Source organism: Phyllobates terribilis, unplaced genomic scaffold (assembly GCF_046119375.1).
Source record: "Phyllobates terribilis strain yellow unplaced genomic scaffold, ASM4611937v1 Scaffold_296__1_contigs__length_2355070, whole genome shotgun sequence".
In the NCBI taxonomy this organism is placed as follows: Eukaryota; Metazoa; Chordata; class Amphibia; order Anura; family Dendrobatidae; genus Phyllobates; species Phyllobates terribilis.
In genome coordinates, this window is record NW_027363056.1 from 1,073,839 (window position 1) to 1,093,059 (window position 19,221).

The 19,221-nt window shown below is 45.0% G+C and overlaps 2 protein-coding genes across 2 annotated transcripts in view; both read right to left on the reverse strand.

Moving 5' to 3' along the window:
* Nucleotides 1-2,713: 2,713 nt before the first annotated feature.
* LOC141220436 (uncharacterized) overlaps nucleotides 2,714-19,221 on the reverse strand; it is an 84,216-nt gene continuing 67,708 nt past the window's right edge. Inside the window, exon 9 of the mRNA XM_073666355.1 lies at nucleotides 2,714-3,942. Coding sequence (XP_073522456.1) covers nucleotides 3,324-3,942 — 619 coding nt within the window. The 3' untranslated portion in view covers nucleotides 2,714-3,323. The remainder of the gene's footprint in view (nucleotides 3,943-19,221) is intronic.
* LOC141220439 (uncharacterized) overlaps nucleotides 7,678-19,221 on the reverse strand; it is a 35,888-nt gene continuing 24,344 nt past the window's right edge. Inside the window, exons 2-8 of the mRNA XM_073666358.1 lie at nucleotides 12,733-12,904; nucleotides 12,424-12,603; nucleotides 12,217-12,340; nucleotides 12,040-12,134; nucleotides 11,849-11,939; nucleotides 8,428-8,510; nucleotides 7,678-7,830 (exon numbers count right to left, since the gene is read on the reverse strand). Coding sequence (XP_073522459.1) covers nucleotides 7,678-7,830; nucleotides 8,428-8,510; nucleotides 11,849-11,939; nucleotides 12,040-12,134; nucleotides 12,217-12,340; nucleotides 12,424-12,603; nucleotides 12,733-12,804 — 798 coding nt within the window. The 5' untranslated portion in view covers nucleotides 12,805-12,904. The remainder of the gene's footprint in view (nucleotides 7,831-8,427; nucleotides 8,511-11,848; nucleotides 11,940-12,039; nucleotides 12,135-12,216; nucleotides 12,341-12,423; nucleotides 12,604-12,732; nucleotides 12,905-19,221) is intronic.

A 19,221-nucleotide genomic window follows, 5' to 3' on the forward strand; every position in this document is an offset into this window, starting at 1 on the left:
CAGCCTATAGGGGGTTAAGGTTTCAAGCCTGATTATTAATTTTAATTTTCAGCCAGTTTTCAAAGAATTTAGTAGGAAAGGAGCCTTCTATTTTTTTCAGGCATATCAATAAGTGGCATATCATTGAGCATTGATCTAGTTTCAAGATTATCTGTTTCTGCCAGGAGTGCTGATATTTGCTGTGCTTCAAGCCTGTTCTCATTGCTTGTATCGGCTATCTGATCCGCAATCGCGCTGACTCTGACTTCCACTGACTCTGCTATGTTTTTTGCAGATATGTTGTATACCTGCTATCTCATCTTTAAGACCACCAAAATGTACATTTAAAGCAAATAGAGAGGATTTACAATGTACCACTGCAATGAAAGTCTTTAAAGTAGGTTCCTCAGGTACCTGTATGTAGCATTGGTGCAGATTAGGCAATGGGGCAGCAAGTACTGTGTCACATGCAGTTTTGCGATGTTTTCACCTCCTTCAATGCGGTTGCCTCTCCCATCTCCTGCTCACCCAACTCTTCCGCTCTGGAGCTAGTGCACAGGTACGGGGTAGCTGCTATAAGAAGTCCATGGTCACCTGCTCAGACCTGTGTTTCTGTGCAGGCATATTGCTCCAGCTTGGCCACCACTTCCCTCCTCCTCGTCTCCCCTGCTCAATCTGTCTCCAGCGTAACGACCGTGGTGTCATCTTGGAGCCGAGAGCCTGCTTCTCCCGCCATCTTTCTGTGGCTTTTCTTAATTATTTTTTTCCCTTGAGCAAAGTACCTCCAAACTCAGAAATGAATCCGGAAGATATATGAGGATTTTCAGGATGATCGTCAAGTCCTATATCGGAAAAATAGCTAAACAGCTAGATGCTCGGCAAGAGCTCCTACATCTGCACGTTCACACAAGCCGTCAAGGTTATTGCCCTCTTATTTGGTCTCCAGTGTGGATACACAAAAGTACTGCTGCTTTCTGTGTGAGTGGTATAGTCATGCAAGAGAATATCATTACAATAAAAGAGACTGGCCTCGCCGACATTCACTTCAGCAAGGGAGTAAAACTGTCCTGCATCCAGAAGTTGTTGACCCACCTAAGCAATGGTGGTAAGAAAATCTTATCAAGTTAGGCCTAATGAAGAACTTTGCAAAGGATAAAAATGTAAAATCATTCATGTATCTCATTGATACCTTTCCAAGGTTAAGTGAAGCAAATATAAAGGAAGGAATGTTTACTGAACCTCAGATTCATAAATTTCTTCAAGATGAGGAGTTTCTTCGTTTGTTACAGGGCAAGGAAAAGGCTGCATTTGCATTTGTGGCAACTAATTTTTTGGGAAACTCATGAGCAGATACAGTAACCATGAAGAGTTGGTGTTATTTCTCCTCAAAAGATATAAGGATCTTGGCTGTAACATGTCCTTAACAATTAATTTCTTACATTCTACACTTTACTTCCACCAAACTGCGGAGCAGTGAGAGACGAAGATGGTGAGAGATTTAACCAAGATATTGCAGCTATGGAGAGAAAAGATATCAAGGAAAATGGAATCCATCAATGCTTGCAGATTGCAAGAAATTGCAAGAAATGATCTGATACAGGATTACAAGAAACAAGCAAAAAATAGTATTTTGGACCAAGTTTTGTAGTGCAATTTCTGTAACTGTTTAGAATTCAGAATAGTGTTTAGGCAGGTTTTCGTTATTTGAATTCTTGTTTTCTTTAAATAAATATTAGAAAATTGGCATAACAAGAAATTCTGCATCTGTATATTTACAAAAATAATAATGTTTCAAAGTAATGAAACTTTTATGCATTACTTACATGTAGCAGTAAAAGAAAAACTCTTTGGTATCATAGAAACAAGAGACAACTACCATATTTTTGGGACCATAAGACGCACTTTTTCCCCCAAAATTTGGGAGGAAAATGGGGAGTGCGTCTTATGGTCCGAACGTTGCATACCTGCGGTGGTGGTGGAGCGGAATCTCCCTCCTTGGCGGCAGCGGCAAAGGAGGAGGAGGTGACATGCTGCGGGTGTCTGGCTGGGGGCTGCGGGTGTCTGGCTGGGGGCCAGAGCGGGTTGAACTGAGTGCGGGCAATGTCTGGCTGCGGGCTGGGGCGGTGAGCGGCGCAGGATTCCGGTGCGCACGGTCACTTCCTGAAGTTGTGATCCACAGGAAAATAGCCGCTCGAGCCGGCTCATGCACTGACTTGTAGCGTGGGCGGCCATTTTCCTGTAGACCACAGCTACAGGAAGATGGCCGCGCACACCGGAAACCTGCAAAGCTCACCACCCTGGCCCGCAGTCAGACACTGCCCGCATTCAGTTCAACCCGCGCAGCCCCCCCAGCCAGAGACCCACAGCCCCCCAGCCAGACACCCCCAGCCAGACACCAGAAGTATCTCACCTCCTCCGCTCACCGCCCCGGCCCGCAGTCAGACACTGCCCACATCCAGTCTAACCCTAGCCAGACACCAAGGGCCCCCAGCCAGACACCAAGGGCCCCCAGCCAGACACCCACGGCCCCCAGCATCTCACCTCCTCCTACTTTGCTGTTGCCGCCGTCGCCACCACCACTACCACTGGTCTCAGTCTCCAGGCAGGCCTCGGCGGCAAGCAGGCAAGCCTCTATCGCCAAACACTGGCTCCGTTCCCCAGCCATGCACTGAGCGTCAGCCAGGCCTCGGCCCCCAGCCTGGCATCGGGCACCAGCCATTTCCTCTGCTGCAGCCGCCAGGTTCCTGAGGGAGGGAACGGGGGGCCCTGCAATCCTGCTCCACCGCAACTCCCCGCTGCTGGAGCATAGGATTCCAGAAGGACCCTGCCTTCTGTGACCCTCGCTCCACCGACCTCCGGGTAAGATACTGTACCTATTAAGACTATAAAAGATGGACCCCATCTTATTAAAATATTTTTTTTCTATATTCCACCCCAAAATTTGGGGTGCGTCTTATGGTCCGGTTCGTCTTATAGTCCGAAAAATACAGTAAATATTTTCATTGTCCAATTTGAATTCAGGAGGTCAAACTCATTAAGAAATGGCTCCATACATAACTGAACCAGACAATTTGAAAATATGTAAAACAGTGTTACAGGATCTGAAAGATCCTTGAGCTAGTCGGGTGGCAGGTTCTTCAGCTGCTCAGTCAGGACGTGCGGCCTCTGTACACGATCCGGTACCTTCCTCTCCTGCTCTGCACCAATCAGTTAGATAAGTGTGGGGCCGAAGGAGAGAGCAGTTCTCTCACTGATCGGAAAGGACACTGCCGCATTGTTCGCAGTCACAGAAAGCTGCCTCCAATCTATAGAATTTACTCACTTATTAGCAAGATTTTTTCTTGCTAAAAGTGTGTCTTTCCATGTAAAACATTTTCCACATTAAAGATATTATGAAGGCTTCGCCCCTGTGTGATTTCTCTGATGTCTATAAAGACTTTTTTCTGGTTAAAACATTTCCCACATTCTGAACATGAAAAAGGCTTCTCCCCTTTGTGAGTTCGAAGGTGTGTAACAAGACCTGATCTCACTGTAAAACATTTCTCACATTCTGAACAGGAAAAAGGTTTCTCCCCCGTGTGAGTTCTGTGATGTGTAACAAGAGCAGATTTCTGTTTAAAACATTTCCCACATTCTGAACATGAAAATGGCTTCTCCCCTGTGTGAGTTCTCTGATGTGTAACAAGAGATGATTTCTCTGTAAAACATTTCCCACATTCTGAACAGGAAAAAGGCTTCTCCCCTGTGTGGGTTCTCTGGTGCTTAATCAAATCTGATTTCTGGATAAAACATTTCCCACATTCTGAACATGAAAATGGCTTCTCCCCTGTGTGAGTTCTCTGATGTGTAACAAGAGATGATTTCTGTGTAAAACATTTTCCACATTGTGAACACGAAAATGGCTTCACCCCTGTGTGAGTTCTCTGGTGACTAAGAAGATTTGTTTTCTTGTTAAAACATTTTCTACACTTGGAACAAGAAAATCTATTCTTTGCTGTGTGAATTTTTTGATGTTTAAGAAAAGACTTTTTGAGGGGAAAACTTTTTCCATATTCTGAATGAGAAAATGGCTTCTTAGCTTTAGGAGCAGTTAGTTTTTTAATACTTATTTTGAGACTTTGATTTTCCTTAGTAGTCGGTAATGAATCAGAAGACAGGACCTGTTTCATAGGATCAGATGACAGATCTTTGCTGTGAAGGGATGATGGTAGATCTGGAGTAATGGCATTCACTTCAATTGTATCCTGTGGGATCTCAAGATCATCTGATTTGAAAATTGAAGATATCAGCCGTCCCTCTGATCTCCTGGTAGAGTCATCTGCTAAGTAAAAAAAAATATTATATTATATTTGAATAAAATATTCTTGTAATTTATATTTTTGAACATTTCTACTTAAACTGTCAGTAAAAATGGCAAGTTATGTAAAAATATTGAATTATTCACCAAGACAATGACAGTTCACAGTCTTATGGGCAGCACGGTGGCTCAGTGGTCAGCCTTGCAGCCCTGCGGTCCTGGGTTCGAATCCCACCAAGGACAACATCTGCAAGGAGTTTGTATGTTCTCCCAGTGTTTGCGTGGGTTTCCTCCTGGTACTCCTGTTTCCTCCCACATTCCAAAGACATACCGATAGGGAATTAAGATTGTGAGTCCCATGGGGACAGTGCCCATAATGTCTGTAAAGCGCTATGGAATTAATGGCACTATATAAGTGAGTAAAATAAATAAATAATAGAAAACTTCATATCATGAACCAGTAGAGCATGGTGTTCAACTGTTTGTTCATTCTCCTCCCAAATGTGGAATAAAAATGCACCACACAATGTTATGCAAGCAAAAATAATAACATAAAAACTTCTACTCATCTCACAAAAAAGCCACCACTCAGGTCTATCATCTGTCAATGGAAAAACAGAGAATTCGACATCATTAGTGGCTCAAAGGCTCTTGAAAAGCAACATGGCTTTCGTAAACCAATCCAGCAAAATCCGCTCTTTTCAGAGTCAAATATGCTCCCTAATTAACCCAAATGGAAAGCATCACACCATACTAAAGCTCAAAGCATATTGCCAGAAGGTGCCAGATACAGCCTTTTTCTCCTCTGGTTCAGTCCTCTGTGTTCAGCTCACCAGAGGATGTAACCCCACCCTAATAGGGTCAGGAAATATGAAGAGGTTTAAATAGCCCCGTCCCACATCCTACCTCGAGTGTTATTACAAAGGACCACAAGAGTATAGATGCTTCAAATTAATTTTTATTTCTACTGATCTAACTGTCGTAGAAACAATAAGCAAAGGGAATTATCCGTGCTGTTGTGGTGGGTTATTAGAAACCGAATTACTGGCAAGTCTAATTCTATTTTCTCTAATAACCCCCCCACGACAGCACACCGGAGGTATACCAATGATATACTAGGGAGGGACAACAGCCTGAAGAACCTTCTTTCCGAAGGCTAAATCTCCAACGGACATTAGATCTAGTCTGTAGTGTTTGGAGAATGTATGAATTGAGGACCACGTAGCAGCTCTGCAAATCTGTTTGATGAATGCGCTGGCTTTCTGAGCCAAGGAGACAGATATCGCCCTTGTAGAATGGGCCTTGAGCTTTTCCGGAGGAGGCAGATCTTGGATTTGGTAAGCCTCCGTAATTGCCCTCTTAATCCAGTTGGCTACTGTGGATTTTGCTACTTTCTTTCCTCTGTTTGGACCTTGTGTATGGACAAATAGGTTCTTGTCTTTCCTTCCTTCTTCTGTTTCCTGAAGAAAGTGCAGTACTATTCTTCGAACATCCAGAGTGTGGAACTCCATTTCTTTCTCGTTTTTTGGGTTGTCACAAAACGATGGAAGAATTATTTCCTGAGATCTGTGGAAATTCAAGACCACTTTAGGTAGAAATGAAGGGTCAAGTCGGAAAATTAGATGATCTTCCAGGATTCTCAGGTAGGGTTCGTTGACCGAAAGGGCCTGTAGTTCACACACTCTCCTGGCTGTAGTTATTGCTACCTGGAAAGCCATTTTCCAGGCCAGCCTCTCAAGTCTTATGGCTGATAAGGGCTCAAAGGGTGGAAGGGTTAACCCCTTCAGGACAATGTTAAGGTCCCAGGGGGGAATTAAGTCTGTTACTCTAGGCTGGATGCGGGTGGCTGCTGTCATAAATCTCTTCACCCACTGATGTTCAGCTAGGCTTTGATCAAAGTACGAGCTTAGCGCTGCTACCTGGACCTTAAGGGTACTAGGTCTGAAGCATTTGTCCAGACCTTCTTGTAGGAAATCTAGAATTTGTGCTACATCGGCCCTATGAGGGTGAGTATGCGCACACAACTTTAATAAGGTCTTCCAGATCTTATGGTAAATGGTGTTAGTTACAGGTTTCCTGCTCTTCTGGAGAGTTTTGATGACTTTGTCTGAGAGGCGTCTTGTTTTTAAAATCAGGAATTCAGAAGACAGGCAGCCAGGTGTAGTCTCTAGGGGTCCGGATGGTGAATCGGTCCCTGGAGAAGAAGATCTCTGATGGGAGGAAGGATTAGAGGGCCCTCCACACTCAGACTGGTTAATGTACCAAACCAACTACTATTTAGCCAGAGAGGAGCCACTAGGATTACTCTGGTCCCTTCGGTCCTTATCTTTTGCAAGGTTTTTGAAAGGATAGGCAGCGGGGGTCTGATGGGGGGGATAAAGGCATACGCTAGTTTGAATTCACATTAGTGAGCGAATGTGTCTACGCCCATGCAAGGGCAGTTTGGATCCAGGGAGAAATATTGAGGTACCTTCGCGTTCTGGTGTCCGACGAAGAGATCTACCTCTGGATAGCCACATCTTTCGATTAACATCTGGAAGACGTCTGGGTTTAGACTCAACTCTCCTGGATGAATCTTTGTTCCGCTTAAGAAATTGGCCTGCACGTTGACTGAACCTTTGATATGAACAGCCGACACGGATGGAAAATGTTCTTCAGCCCAGGAAAATATTCTCGCATAGTCTGCTTTTAAGCTTTCAAGTCTTGTGCCCCCTTGATGACGAAGGTGGGCTACTGTGGTGATATTGTCGGAAAATATCTGTATGTGGGTTTTCTGGACCAGAGGCTCTGCTGCTTCCTCTACGGCCTTTAATTCTCTGAAATTTGATGAGCGCTGGCTTACCTCTTTGGACCATATACCCTGGAATAGCTCCTGGGAGACTATGGCTCCCCATACCTTCCTGCTGGCATCCACTCTTATGGTTACTAGTGGATTCTGGATCCATGGTACTCCTCTGTTTAGATTCTTCATGCTCAGCCACCAGAATAGAGAGGTTTTTACCCATGGTGGTATAGGAATTCTCCTGTTCAGAGACCGTAGAGATTCGTCCCAATTCATAACGATGTGGGTCTGTAATGTTCGGGTATGTGCCTGAGCCCAGATCACCATCTGGATACAGGATGTCATAGATCCGAGGACCGACATAGCATTTCTCAATGATACCAATCTCCTGCTTCTTAGGACATTGATCTTTGCTTTTAGCATGACCTGTTTTTGTTTGGGCAGAAAAGACATCTAGCTGTGGGAATCCAATAGTACTCCTAGAAACGATTTTGTCATGGAGGGAACCATATCTGATTTTTTGTGGTTCACTAAGCAGCCCAGAGAAGAAAGCATCTGAGTGGTCAACTGTATATGCTCTTGGAGCAATGGTACTGAGGGGCCGATTAATAACAGGTCATCAAGGTATGGTACTATTGAAACATTCTGACCCCTGATATAAGCCATGACCTTTGTAAATATTCGTGGGGCTGATGATATCCCGAAAGGGAGAACATTGAACTGGTAGTGGACTATCTGTTCCCCCTGAGCCACTGCGAATCTTAAGAACTTTCTGTAAAGTGGATGTATGGGGATGTGATAGTATGCATACTGGAGATCGTTTGTGGCCATGACATGGTCCTGTCTTATCAGAGGGACCGTCGATCTGATGGATTCCATCTTGAATCTCTGGTAGTGGATATACTGATTCAGTGATTTTAGACTGATAATAATCCGGTGCGAGCCAATTGTTTTTTTTATTAGGAAGAGATTGGAATAATGTCCTCTGCTTATCTCCCCTGTAGGAACCAGGGATATCACCCCTGAGGATAATAGGTCTGTTAGACCAGATATCATGGTGGCCTGCAGACTTTGAGAAGAGAGCCGCGTTATCTTTACTCTCAGGAGTAAAAATAGAATTCTCCTGCTATCCACAAACTCGACTGCCCTCAGGACCCGTGGGGCTGAGCAGATTTCTCTCCACTGAGGGAGAAAGTTTGAGATGCGGCCCCCGACTGTCCTGACGTCATGGTTTATTCTACGTTGATTTTGGGAGAGAACAAAGATTTTTGCCGCCTCTTCCTTTTGGGTAGGCTTCACCGACCTGTTTTCCTTTACCTCTATATTGAGGGGTCGGCTCCTAAGAAGGACGAAAGGGCCTTTTCCTTACATTTCTAGGTTCTGGGAGGGCTTTCTTCTTGTCTGAGGCTTTCTCGAGAAGATCATCTAGGGCTGGCCCAAACATGTATTTCCCTTTAAAGGGGAAGGAACACAATTTCATCTTTGATGCCACATCACCGCTCCAGGATTTTAACCATAGGTCCCGTCTCACATAGTTTGATAACCCAGATACTCTGGCCGCCACTCTCACCGATTCTGCAGAAACATCTGCTAAAAACCCCGTAGCTTTCTGGAGAAGCGGTAGGGATGCTAAGATGTCTTCTCTGGGGGTGCCAAAGACTAGGTGTTCCTCCAGTTTATCTAGCCAACGAGCCATTGATGGAGCTACGCCCGTAGAGACTGCGTTGGTGCTTAATAGGGCTGCCGAGGTCTCCCAGGACTTCCTAAGTAGTCCCTCCATCTTGCGTTCCATGGGGTCCTTTAGCTGAGAGGAATCTTCAAAGGGCAATGTAGTCTTCTTTGCCACTCGTGCAATCTGGATATCCACTCTTGGGACTTCGGACCAGCATTCTGCTGTCTTGTTGTCTACAGGAAATCTATCCTTTGTTACGGATCCGGGTGGTGGAACCTCTGTGCTGCGGTGCAAGGAGGGACCAGAGGGGCGTAACTAGGTATCAACTCGGACTGACGAAGGTCGTACGGCGGCTCAATCGACTCCGTGACCAGGGAAGGACCGAGCAGAGGGACCAGGTGCTACTCTGGGCCAGACGTTGTATGAGAGCAGGTGACTCTCATGGGTCAGAAGGCAGGGACTGACCGCTACAGCAGATGAGGACGGCAGGCGGGCTGGCGGGTGATCTGGGTAGACGGACTGGCAGACCCGGCAGGTAACAAGCAGGAGCCTCCAGGTAGGCACGGCAGGTAACAAGCAGGAGCCTCCAGGTAGGCACGGCAGGTAACAAGCAGGAGCCTCCAGGTAGGCACGGCAGGTAACAAGCAGGAGCCTCCAGGTAGGCTGGCTGGTAGGCACGGCAGGAGCCTCCAGGTAAGCAAGTAGGTTGGCAGTCACGACAGGTAACAGGCAGGTGCTTCCAGGTAAGCAAGTGGGCAGAGCCCATAGACAGACTGGTGGACTGAACAGTAGACAGACTGTCGGGCGGGAGAGTAGTCAGGCTGGCGGACTGGACTGGTAGTCAGGCTGGCGGACTGGACTGGTAGTCAGGCTGGCGGGCAGGACTGGTAGTCAGGCTGGCGGGCAGGACTGGTAGTCAGGCTGGCGGGCAGGACTGGTAGTCAGGCTGGCGGGCAGGACTGGTAGTCAGGCTGGCGGGCAGGACTGGTAGTTAGGCTGGCGGGCAGGACTGGTAGTTAGGCTGGCGGGCAGGACTGGTAGTTAGGCTGGCGGGCAGGACTGGTAGTCAGGCTGGCAGCGGGACGTGAGGGCTGAAGCAGAGGTAAGTACACAGTGCTACAACTTTTGCTTAGTATTAGTCCCTAATACTCTGGTGTATAGGGAACACCAATTTCTTCCTGGAACGAGGCTAAGGAGGATTTGATTTCTTGACGTACAATCCCCTTTATTTCTTCCATTAAGGAAGGCTGTTCCTGCCTGATAATTTTCTCCATACAGTCCTTGCATAGGGGCTTTCTATGGGAGGACGATAGCTTTTTTGTACAGATGGGACATCTGCGTGACGGTCTAGCTTTGTCTCCAGATGCAGGTTCCTTGTCCCCCTACAAGAGAGGGGAGAAGGGAAAGGGAGCTATAATCACTATTACCTTCATCTGGGAGATGGACTACTAGTGCCATACATACTGGGACCGGCCCGGGGCTGGGCTCTACAGATGCAGAAGGAGAAGATGCTTCAACAGACATGGTTTTGTCCTACCTGCAGATGTCTTCCTGTCCAGGGCTTCTTTATGGGCGACTGGACCTGTGCCTCCCTCTGATTAGAGGGCTCCTCTCCCAGTGTCCAGGTGAAGATAGGTGTGATCACCGGCGGCTATCGCCGCTTTTCCCCCCACTGAGCCTGCTGCGTTCCACCGTGGAATGCATAATTGGCGGAAGGGACGTCATCATCCACCGCCCGGCGTCACCTATGGCGCAGCGGCGCGCGCTCCACATCCTGAAGACCGGCATCACCCGCGCATCCAGCAGGGGAGAGAGAAGGAGGAGGAGATGGGCCGGAGAGCTCAGAGAGGCTTCCGGCCAGAATATCCTGCAGGTTTTGCCGAAGGCGAGGACTGGAGGAGGGGGTCCCGAATCCAGAGGAGATGGGAGCAGCGCATGTGAGGAGGAGAGGTAAACCACTCGATCCTCTGCTGCTCGGCTTGTAGTTTTCTCCCCAGTGCCTGTCGCCGGCCCAGCACACCAAGGATGACCTCTTCATCCCTGATAGGGACAGGAAATAACACAGAAGGGAGGATGTGGGAGGGGCTATTTAAACCTCTTCATATTTCCTGTCCCTTTTAGGGTGGGGTTACATCCTCCGGTGTGCTGTCATGGGGGGGGGGGTTATTAGAAAAAACATGTTACATCCCCAACAACAACGTATGTTTGGGGGGAGAACTCGAACACTAAACCAGAGTTGCACTCATTTATGGTGGACCGTTGGAGCTACTATGAGTCCTGAACAGAAGAGTAGAGAAAGTATTAGTGCCCCCATTTTAGGAGAGATTTTACCTGAATTCTTTAGGATTGAAAACATAATGGAATTTATGACGTGGAGTGAATCCATGAAACCAGGGCTGGAGCCATGCCACCACATCTCCTGCAGGCGTGAATAGATGTATATTACAGCAATCAGCCACGCACAGCTTAGAGATATATCATGGCACAGGAGTAATGTTATTTACGTAGTTTATCGCAATCCTGTTTGAAGATAGTTTGAAAAGTCAGGATAAAGGGAAACTCTGTTGTTATTGTACAGAAATTCACACTTGGCCCTCACTGCACATTTAGTGTTGTCGATCATAAAAGCGAGGTTTGGTCATAAAGACTGGACCTGGTCTTGTAGAAACCATATGAGAACATTCAGCTGCACAGAAGGGAGAGAAGGTAGATTCATCTAATAAGATATCAGGGATCTAGGAAGCCAACACCATCATTACCCTCCACTTTCTCTTACAGGCCCATCATAATATTTTTCTTCAAGTGATTTTCTAACTTTTCAGCACTTTCTACATATGCTGTCATTTGGATTGGTAGTTTACAGACCTGGGCAGGTAAAAGTCAGGATCTTCTAATTTCACTTGGTAGGTGGATCTTCCAGGTTGTAAGTTGTATAGAAACGGACTTTCAATGTCCAAAGTCATTTGAACAGTTTTTGGTGGAAGAGAAGGTTTTGGTCTAGATGCAAAATGGTGATCACACGATTGTGATACCGCCGGACTACACCACCGATAAAGCAGCCACAGCCGGTGACTGAGAAGAATCTGTGACTTCTCTGCATTTAGTAGTTACTACTCACCTGGGTAGTCATATGTAGGAATCTCCTCTTTACACCGCTCATCACCCCTCACATATGTCTCTGTAGTATTAATCTGGGTCAGATCTTCACCCTGAAACAATATTGTACAAGTCACAAGTATAAACCATATAATACTGGTGGATAAAACAAGACCAATAGGGGAGATCTCGTGACACCTTCTCTCCATCTACCTGATCCTGAGGAACATTGGGATCTTCTTGTTTACAGTCCTGTGGAAGAAGAGGACGGGGACATCTCTCTGGTGTTGTCCTCTTACTGGATAGATCTGGAGGAAACACATACAGGACTGAATTCATTCTTTACATACAGATAATTATAGGCCGTGTGTATTTAGTCCTGTCTATTACCTGGTGATGTGAGGGGCTGGGGAACCTCCATCATGACGTCCTTGTACAGATCTTTGTGTCCTTCTAAATACTCCCACTCCTCCATGGAGAAATAGACAGCTACACCCTGACACCTTATAGGAACCTTACACATACAATGATACAGTCATCCCCTCGATCCCTTCATAGCGTTACTGTATAATGTCCCAGCATTCCCAGCAGTATCACCTCTCCAGTCAGCAGCTCAATCATCTTGTAGGTGAGTTCTAGGATCTTCTGGTCATTGATGTCCTCATGTATCAGGGGGTGAGGTGGAGGTCCTGTGATTGGGCTCAGGGGTCTTCCCCATCCCTCAGACACAGGGTCCTGACGGCGCTCACTAGAGGTCTTCTTCATTACTGTGTAATCCTGGTTATGGAGAGACACATTAATAAATCTCACTCCAGACATTTCCAGAGTCCTCACCTCTCCAGTTCTGTCCATCTGTTATTCCCATAGATAAGAATGATGTAATGTGACGTCATCAGAATCTCTCACCTCTCCTGTAAGCCGGAAGAGGATCTCTAGGGTGAGGTGTAATATCCTCTCCGCCATCTTGTCTGTGTCCATAACGATCTTTGAAAACTCTCAGGAAAACTCTCTGATATAGAATATATTATATGATATAGAATAGAATATATTCACTGAGAGGATCTGATATTGTAGAGACCTGAATAAGAAGAAGATGAGCCGATGTAACATCATAAAAATCCTGTGTAATAATACAATTACTGGAGATAATAAGGGAAACATATGAGAATTATTATTTTACAGTATTTAGTTTTCTTCTTTACATCTACTAATAAAACCTATATATTTTAGGCCACAGACAACAAGCAGTTTCTTCCTCGGCGCCGGCAGCTGAATACGTTTTTCATAGACTCCTGAACCTTATTGCTAATTCTCGTCTCATTTACTGACACTGGAAACGGCATTAGCAATACTGCAGGAGATATTCATTACATGTGACATGAGAAATAACTATTTCATGATGAGGACGACATCTTCATCTTCTACTACGGCTCTATAAATATATTTAGCCAGTGTCTGTCACAAACTACATCATCAATGGCCGTCTATATGTTTCCTGTCTTCACCAGACTGTCATCTTCTAACGCATTAGAGCTCAGGTCTAATTCACACACAGAAGTTTGAGGCATTTATAAAAGCTTGTTTCTTTAAACAAACACCGTGGACAGAAATTATTTGATAGCAGTCTCACCAGGACATGAGTTATTTGATGCCAAAGTCTCCATGTACAGTGTTTTATGGAGTCTATTTCTGGCCTTAGGCTTTCCTATACATTACAAGAAAAACTCCATAAAAAAGCAGATATTAACATTTTGTTAATTATTTTAAAACAAATGTTTAACATGTTAAAAAGTAACTCTTTTGGGCACCAGAACATAGAAGTGCACCGCAGGGATGGGACAGGTACGGCTGCTACACCAACCCTGGCAGTTTAACCACTTGCTGCTGTCAAGAGCAAACATGGCATCTAAGATGGTTTGACAGAGTTCGGCTCACTGCCTAGTTACTACGATACTTAAATAACCAATAATGGTGTCTGGGTCTGCAATGTAGAAAAGTCTATTAGGCCGGGCCAGAGGCAGCGTCCAATAAGTTACTTTTTAACGCCCCCATACATATTAGACTAAAGTTTCATGAAAGCACTGATTTCCAGGGTTTGGTCGACTACATAAAGTATTTGGGGACCTCCTGACAGATGATGTCAGAGGTTAATCCGATTGTTCTTCCTGTAGATAATCCTCCGATAGAGGAGTCTGGAGGCGACTCTCTCATACAGACCACAGGAAAGCTGGAATATTTGTGTATGGAGGAGTCGGAAGAGATAGCCGTCTGCCAAATGATCGTTCAGCCAACACTTATCTCGTGTATGGGGCCGTTAGTATTACATACATACATACAGCTGACACCTATCGGGTGGCAATATTCTCTTATTCCTGATTGCAGTTTTAAAACAGCAATGAGGCAATAAGGCCCCTTAACGACAGCCGTTTTAATGCGTATCGGCGGTCGTTAAAGTTTAAAAAAAGAAGGTTTAACGTGAAAAAAATATCAGTTTTAGCAACAAGAAATATCCATCACGTTAGGGAAAACAGACTCACTGCACAATGGTAGTTAAGTCACGTCCATAACAACTTTAACCCTTTCCCGCCAGAGCCTGTTTTCGCCTTCGTGACCAGGCCAATTTTTTCAATTCTGACCACTGTCGTTTTATGAGGTACTAGCTCTGGAACGCTTCAACGGATCTTACTGATTCTGAGATTTTTTTTGTGACATCTTGTACTTCATGATTGTGGTAAAATTTCTTCGATATCACTTGCGCTTATTTGTGAAAAAAATCGGAAATTTGGTGAAAATTTAGCAATTTTCAAACTTTGAATTTTCATGCCCTTAAATCAGAGAGATATGTCAGACAAAATAGTTAATAAATAACATTTCCCACATGTCTACTTTACATCAGCACAATTTTGGAACCAAAATAATTTTTTGTTAGGAAGCTATAAGGGTTAAAAGTTGACCAGCGATTTCTCATTTTTCCAACAAAATTTAGAAAACCATTTGTTTTAGGGACCACATCATATTTGAAGTGACTTTGAGGGGCCTTTATGACAGAAAATATCCAAAAGTAATACCATTCTAAAAACTGCACCCCTCAAGTTGCTCAAAACCACATTCAAGAAGTTTATTAACCCTTCAGGTGCTTCACGGAAATTTTTGGAATGTGGAAGAAAGCAATGAACATTTTACTTTTTTTCACAAAAATGTTACTTTAGACCCAATTTTTTATTTTCACAAGGGTAACAGGAAAAAATGGACTATCCAATTTGTAGTGCAATTTCTCCTGAGCTCGCTGATACCCCATATGTGAGGGAAAACCACTGTTTGAGTGCACTGTAGGGTTCGGAAGGGAAGGAGCGCCATTTGACTTTTTGAATGTAAAATTTGTTAAAATAATTAGCGGACGCCACGTCGCATTTGGGGAGCCCCTGATGTGCCTAAACAGTGGAAACCCCCCACAAGTGACACCATTTTGGAAATTAGACCCCTTAGGGAACTTATCTAGATGTGTGGTGAGCACTTTGAACCCCCATGTGCTTCACAGAAGTTTATAATATTGAGCCATAAAAATAAACTTTTTACTTTTTTCCCACCAAAAAAATTTTCATCCCCTAATTTTGCATTATCATAAGGGTACCCCATAAGTGGGGGAAAACCCATGCTTTGGTGTACGGCAGGGTTCGGAAGAGAAAGGAGCGCTATGTTGGCTGGGATAGGTTGCAGACACCATGTCAAATTTGAAGAGTCACTGACATGCCAAAACATCAGAAACCCCCACAAGTGACCCCATTTTGTAAACTACACCTCTCAAGGAATTCATCTAGGGAAGTAGTGAGTATTTTTAAATTTTTAAATTTATACCATTGGGCATTGAAGAAAATATAATTATATTTTTACCACAAAAAAATGTTTTAGCCTCAGATTTTACATTTTCACACAGGGCAATGGGTAAAAATGGTGCCGAAATGTGTCACACAATTTCTTCTAAATGTGGCAATACCCCATATGTGGCTGTACAGTACTGCTTAGCCATACGGCGAGATCCGGAGCGCTATTTGACTCTTGGAGAACAAATTATTGTAGAATAGTTTGTGTACTCCATACACACAGCCCCGAAGTGCTAGAAGAGCAGAATCCCCCCTCAAGTGACCCTATTTTGGAAATTATACCCCTTTGGGAATTTACCTACAGGTGTAGTGACGATTTTGACTCCATGGGTCTTTTCCAGAAACAAGCAGCAATGGAGGATGCTGAGAGAAAATTTAAAACTGCCGTTGAAGTGACCAATACGCTGTAGTGACCAGTACGTTGTGCCCAGCTCGTGCTTCTGGAGACATGCACCTGTAAATTAGGCAAGCTCTCATCGCTACAGGAATGCCAAACATGTGGACCCTAAATGTCGTTCAGGCACATTGTGGGGCTCAGAAGGGAGGGGGGCATTTGAATTTGGGAGCACAAAATTTTCTGAATTTCTTTTGGGGTGCAAGGGCCATTTCGCTTTTCCAGAGCCTTTCTGCTACCAGTAACTTGGAAGTCCCTTATATTTTTAACAGATAACGGACCTGAGTGGGGACTAGCTTTTTTTGAGGACTGAGTTGAAGCTTTTATTGGGAACAATTTACATAACATTTATCCGCCGCTCTAGGCTGAGCACTTACATCGGGGTTTCCATCTAAATCTCCAAGTGATGTAATTCAGATGAAACCCCCGCGGGATCCATTCACTGTAATGAGGCAGCAGAGTTACTCTGGACTCCGTCTGGCCTCTGTTAAGCGGTGTCCTTTTTTTCAGAAGTGCACAAAACTGTGGCCAACCGCACTCTTATGCACGCCTAAAAAAACTGACACCGTGGCATCACAGGCCAGATGGCGTCCACAGTGCCTCCATCTGCCTCATTACAGGGAATCTTCCTCTGAATCACGTATTTCAGATATTTACACGGAAACCCCGGTGTAAGCGCTCAGCGCAGAGTGCAGGATAAATGTGAGCCGAGCCTTACTGCTATCTTTGGGAAGCAGAATAAACAAATCAGTAGCAGGTGAAGAATTGGTTTTATTTATTTTTTACGCCGTTCCTCATGTGGTATAAGTGATTAGACGACTTTATTCTTCGGGTCGGTGCGATGCCAGATTCATATCGGGTTTTTATGATTGACAGCTGTCACACACTAAAAGAAGCTTTTTTTTGCAAAATCTAGTTTTTGCATCGCCACATTTTGAGAGCTATAATTTTTCCATATTTCAGCCGACAGAGTCATGTGAGGGCTTGCTTTTTGCGGTACCATTTTTATTTCCATTTGGCTTTTTGATCGCATTTTATTCCACTTTTTGTTTGGCGATATGATGAAAAAGCATAGTTTTTAGCTCCGTTTTTTTTTTTTTTTTTTTTACGGTGTGCACAGAAGGGGTTAGTGTGACAGTTTTATAGATCGGGTTGTTCCGGACGCGGCGATACCAAATATGTGTACTTTTTTTGTTTTTGCATAAATATACGGATTTATTGGTTTAATATTTTCTTTATTTAATTTTATTTATTTTGTGATTTTTTTTTAACAGTTTGAAAAATTTTTTTTTTACTTTTGTTTTTCCATTTTTACTTGGTCCCTTTATAGGACATCAATTTTTATTTTTCTAATCCCTGCTCTCATGCAATGCAATAGACATGTATTGCATTTCATGCGAGCTCTGCTGACAGTTTTACACTGTCAGTGTCTCCTGCGAGACTCAGCTGCAGGCTGGGCCTAGCAGGACACCGTACATTTCAGACCCGGAGGTGGTCATGCTACTGCTCTGCACCACACCCGCAGAGCTTGCAGGACCCTGGGGGTCCTGAGCGCTGCAGGACCACCGACGGTTCATAAACGTCGGCGCTGCTCAGAGCCCGGGCAGCGCCGACATTTATATACAGTGGGCGGTCGGGAAGCGGTTAAAAGTGCCTCCCTAGTAATGGAACAGTATAGCAGATCCAAACAGAATGAAGTATGTTCTGTTAGGGGCCCGTAATCCAGCACGGCGGGTGTTAGATGTTCTGCCTGTGCTGGCTCTGGGCATATTGCAGGTATTGCAAATGGTCAGGTACAAAAAGAGAGGAAATATTGCTCTGATATAAATGTGGTCACTTTGGACATATTGCAAGGAATTGTTATTGTGAGGAGTCCAGCAATATTGTGATGGAGAAAAGGCATTTACAAAGACAGAATAGCATTTCTTCTCAGTCCCATGTGTCCCACCATGTGCAGAAGAGTCAAAATGGCTGATTACAACCAGGGAGGAAAGGGTAAAATTGCCCCTAGTGAGGCCTTGATATACCTCAGTACATCCAGGGGCAGCAGCGTCTCTAACAGGCCTGTACTGTTCTTTATCTATACGGTGGTTTTGTTTTATTACTTTATTTTACTATTTGAAATAGGGCAGAAAGTTTCCTCTAAACTATAGTTATTACAGGGGGACTTTCTCCACCTCTATTGGGGTCCGATATTAATTAACTTCAAAATTGACTATTAATTAATACACAAATATTAGTGATGCTTAACGTTATCTGTTCCTTATGCTATATACTGAGACAAACCCTGTATCAATTGTAGCTCTGGCATGTCTGCCTCCTGCCCGGCGGAGACGCCGACCTCCTTATCACTGCGGCCCCCTCCAGGTGTCTCCCGCGCCGCAGCTTGTCTCTTACGCTGGCTGCGTCCAGCGTGTGCGCAGAACCCTGGGCACTGTGCTTAGGGCGCGCGCGTGCTCCTTGTCTCTTAAAGGGGCCGCGTGCCCCGTCCTAAGATGTCCCCGGCCAATGGCTGGAGGACAGGTAATATATAAGGCACCTCCCCCAGCATGGAGGTGCCTGTGCAACGTGTTAGTTTGGCCTCCTAACCTTTGTCAGTTCTTAGGTCCCCATGCTGCCCGCCAGCCCGTCTACCAGCCGTGCCCGCCAGCCCGCCAGCCTGTCCACCTGCCGTGCTTGTCTGTCTGCTTACTATATATTATATTATATATATATATTATATATATATATATATATATACACATATACATATATATACACATATACATATATATATATACACATATACATATACACAGTACAGACCAAAAGTTTGGACACACCTCATTTAACCCCTTAATAACATCTGACGTACTAATACGCGTCTGTGCCCTGGGACTTAAGAGCCAGACCCGTATTAGTACGTCATCGCGATCGCGCGCGCACACAGGCTGTGCGGGCGCGATCGCCGCCGGGTGTCAGCTGATAGTACCGGGTGTCAGCTGATTGTCACAGCTGACACCCGGTACTATGTGCAGGGAGCGGTCCTGCACCGCTCCCAGCACATTAACCCCCGCGATGCTGCGATCGAAGTCGATCGCGGCATTGCGGGGGCAAGGGGAGGTGATCGGCGATACTCCC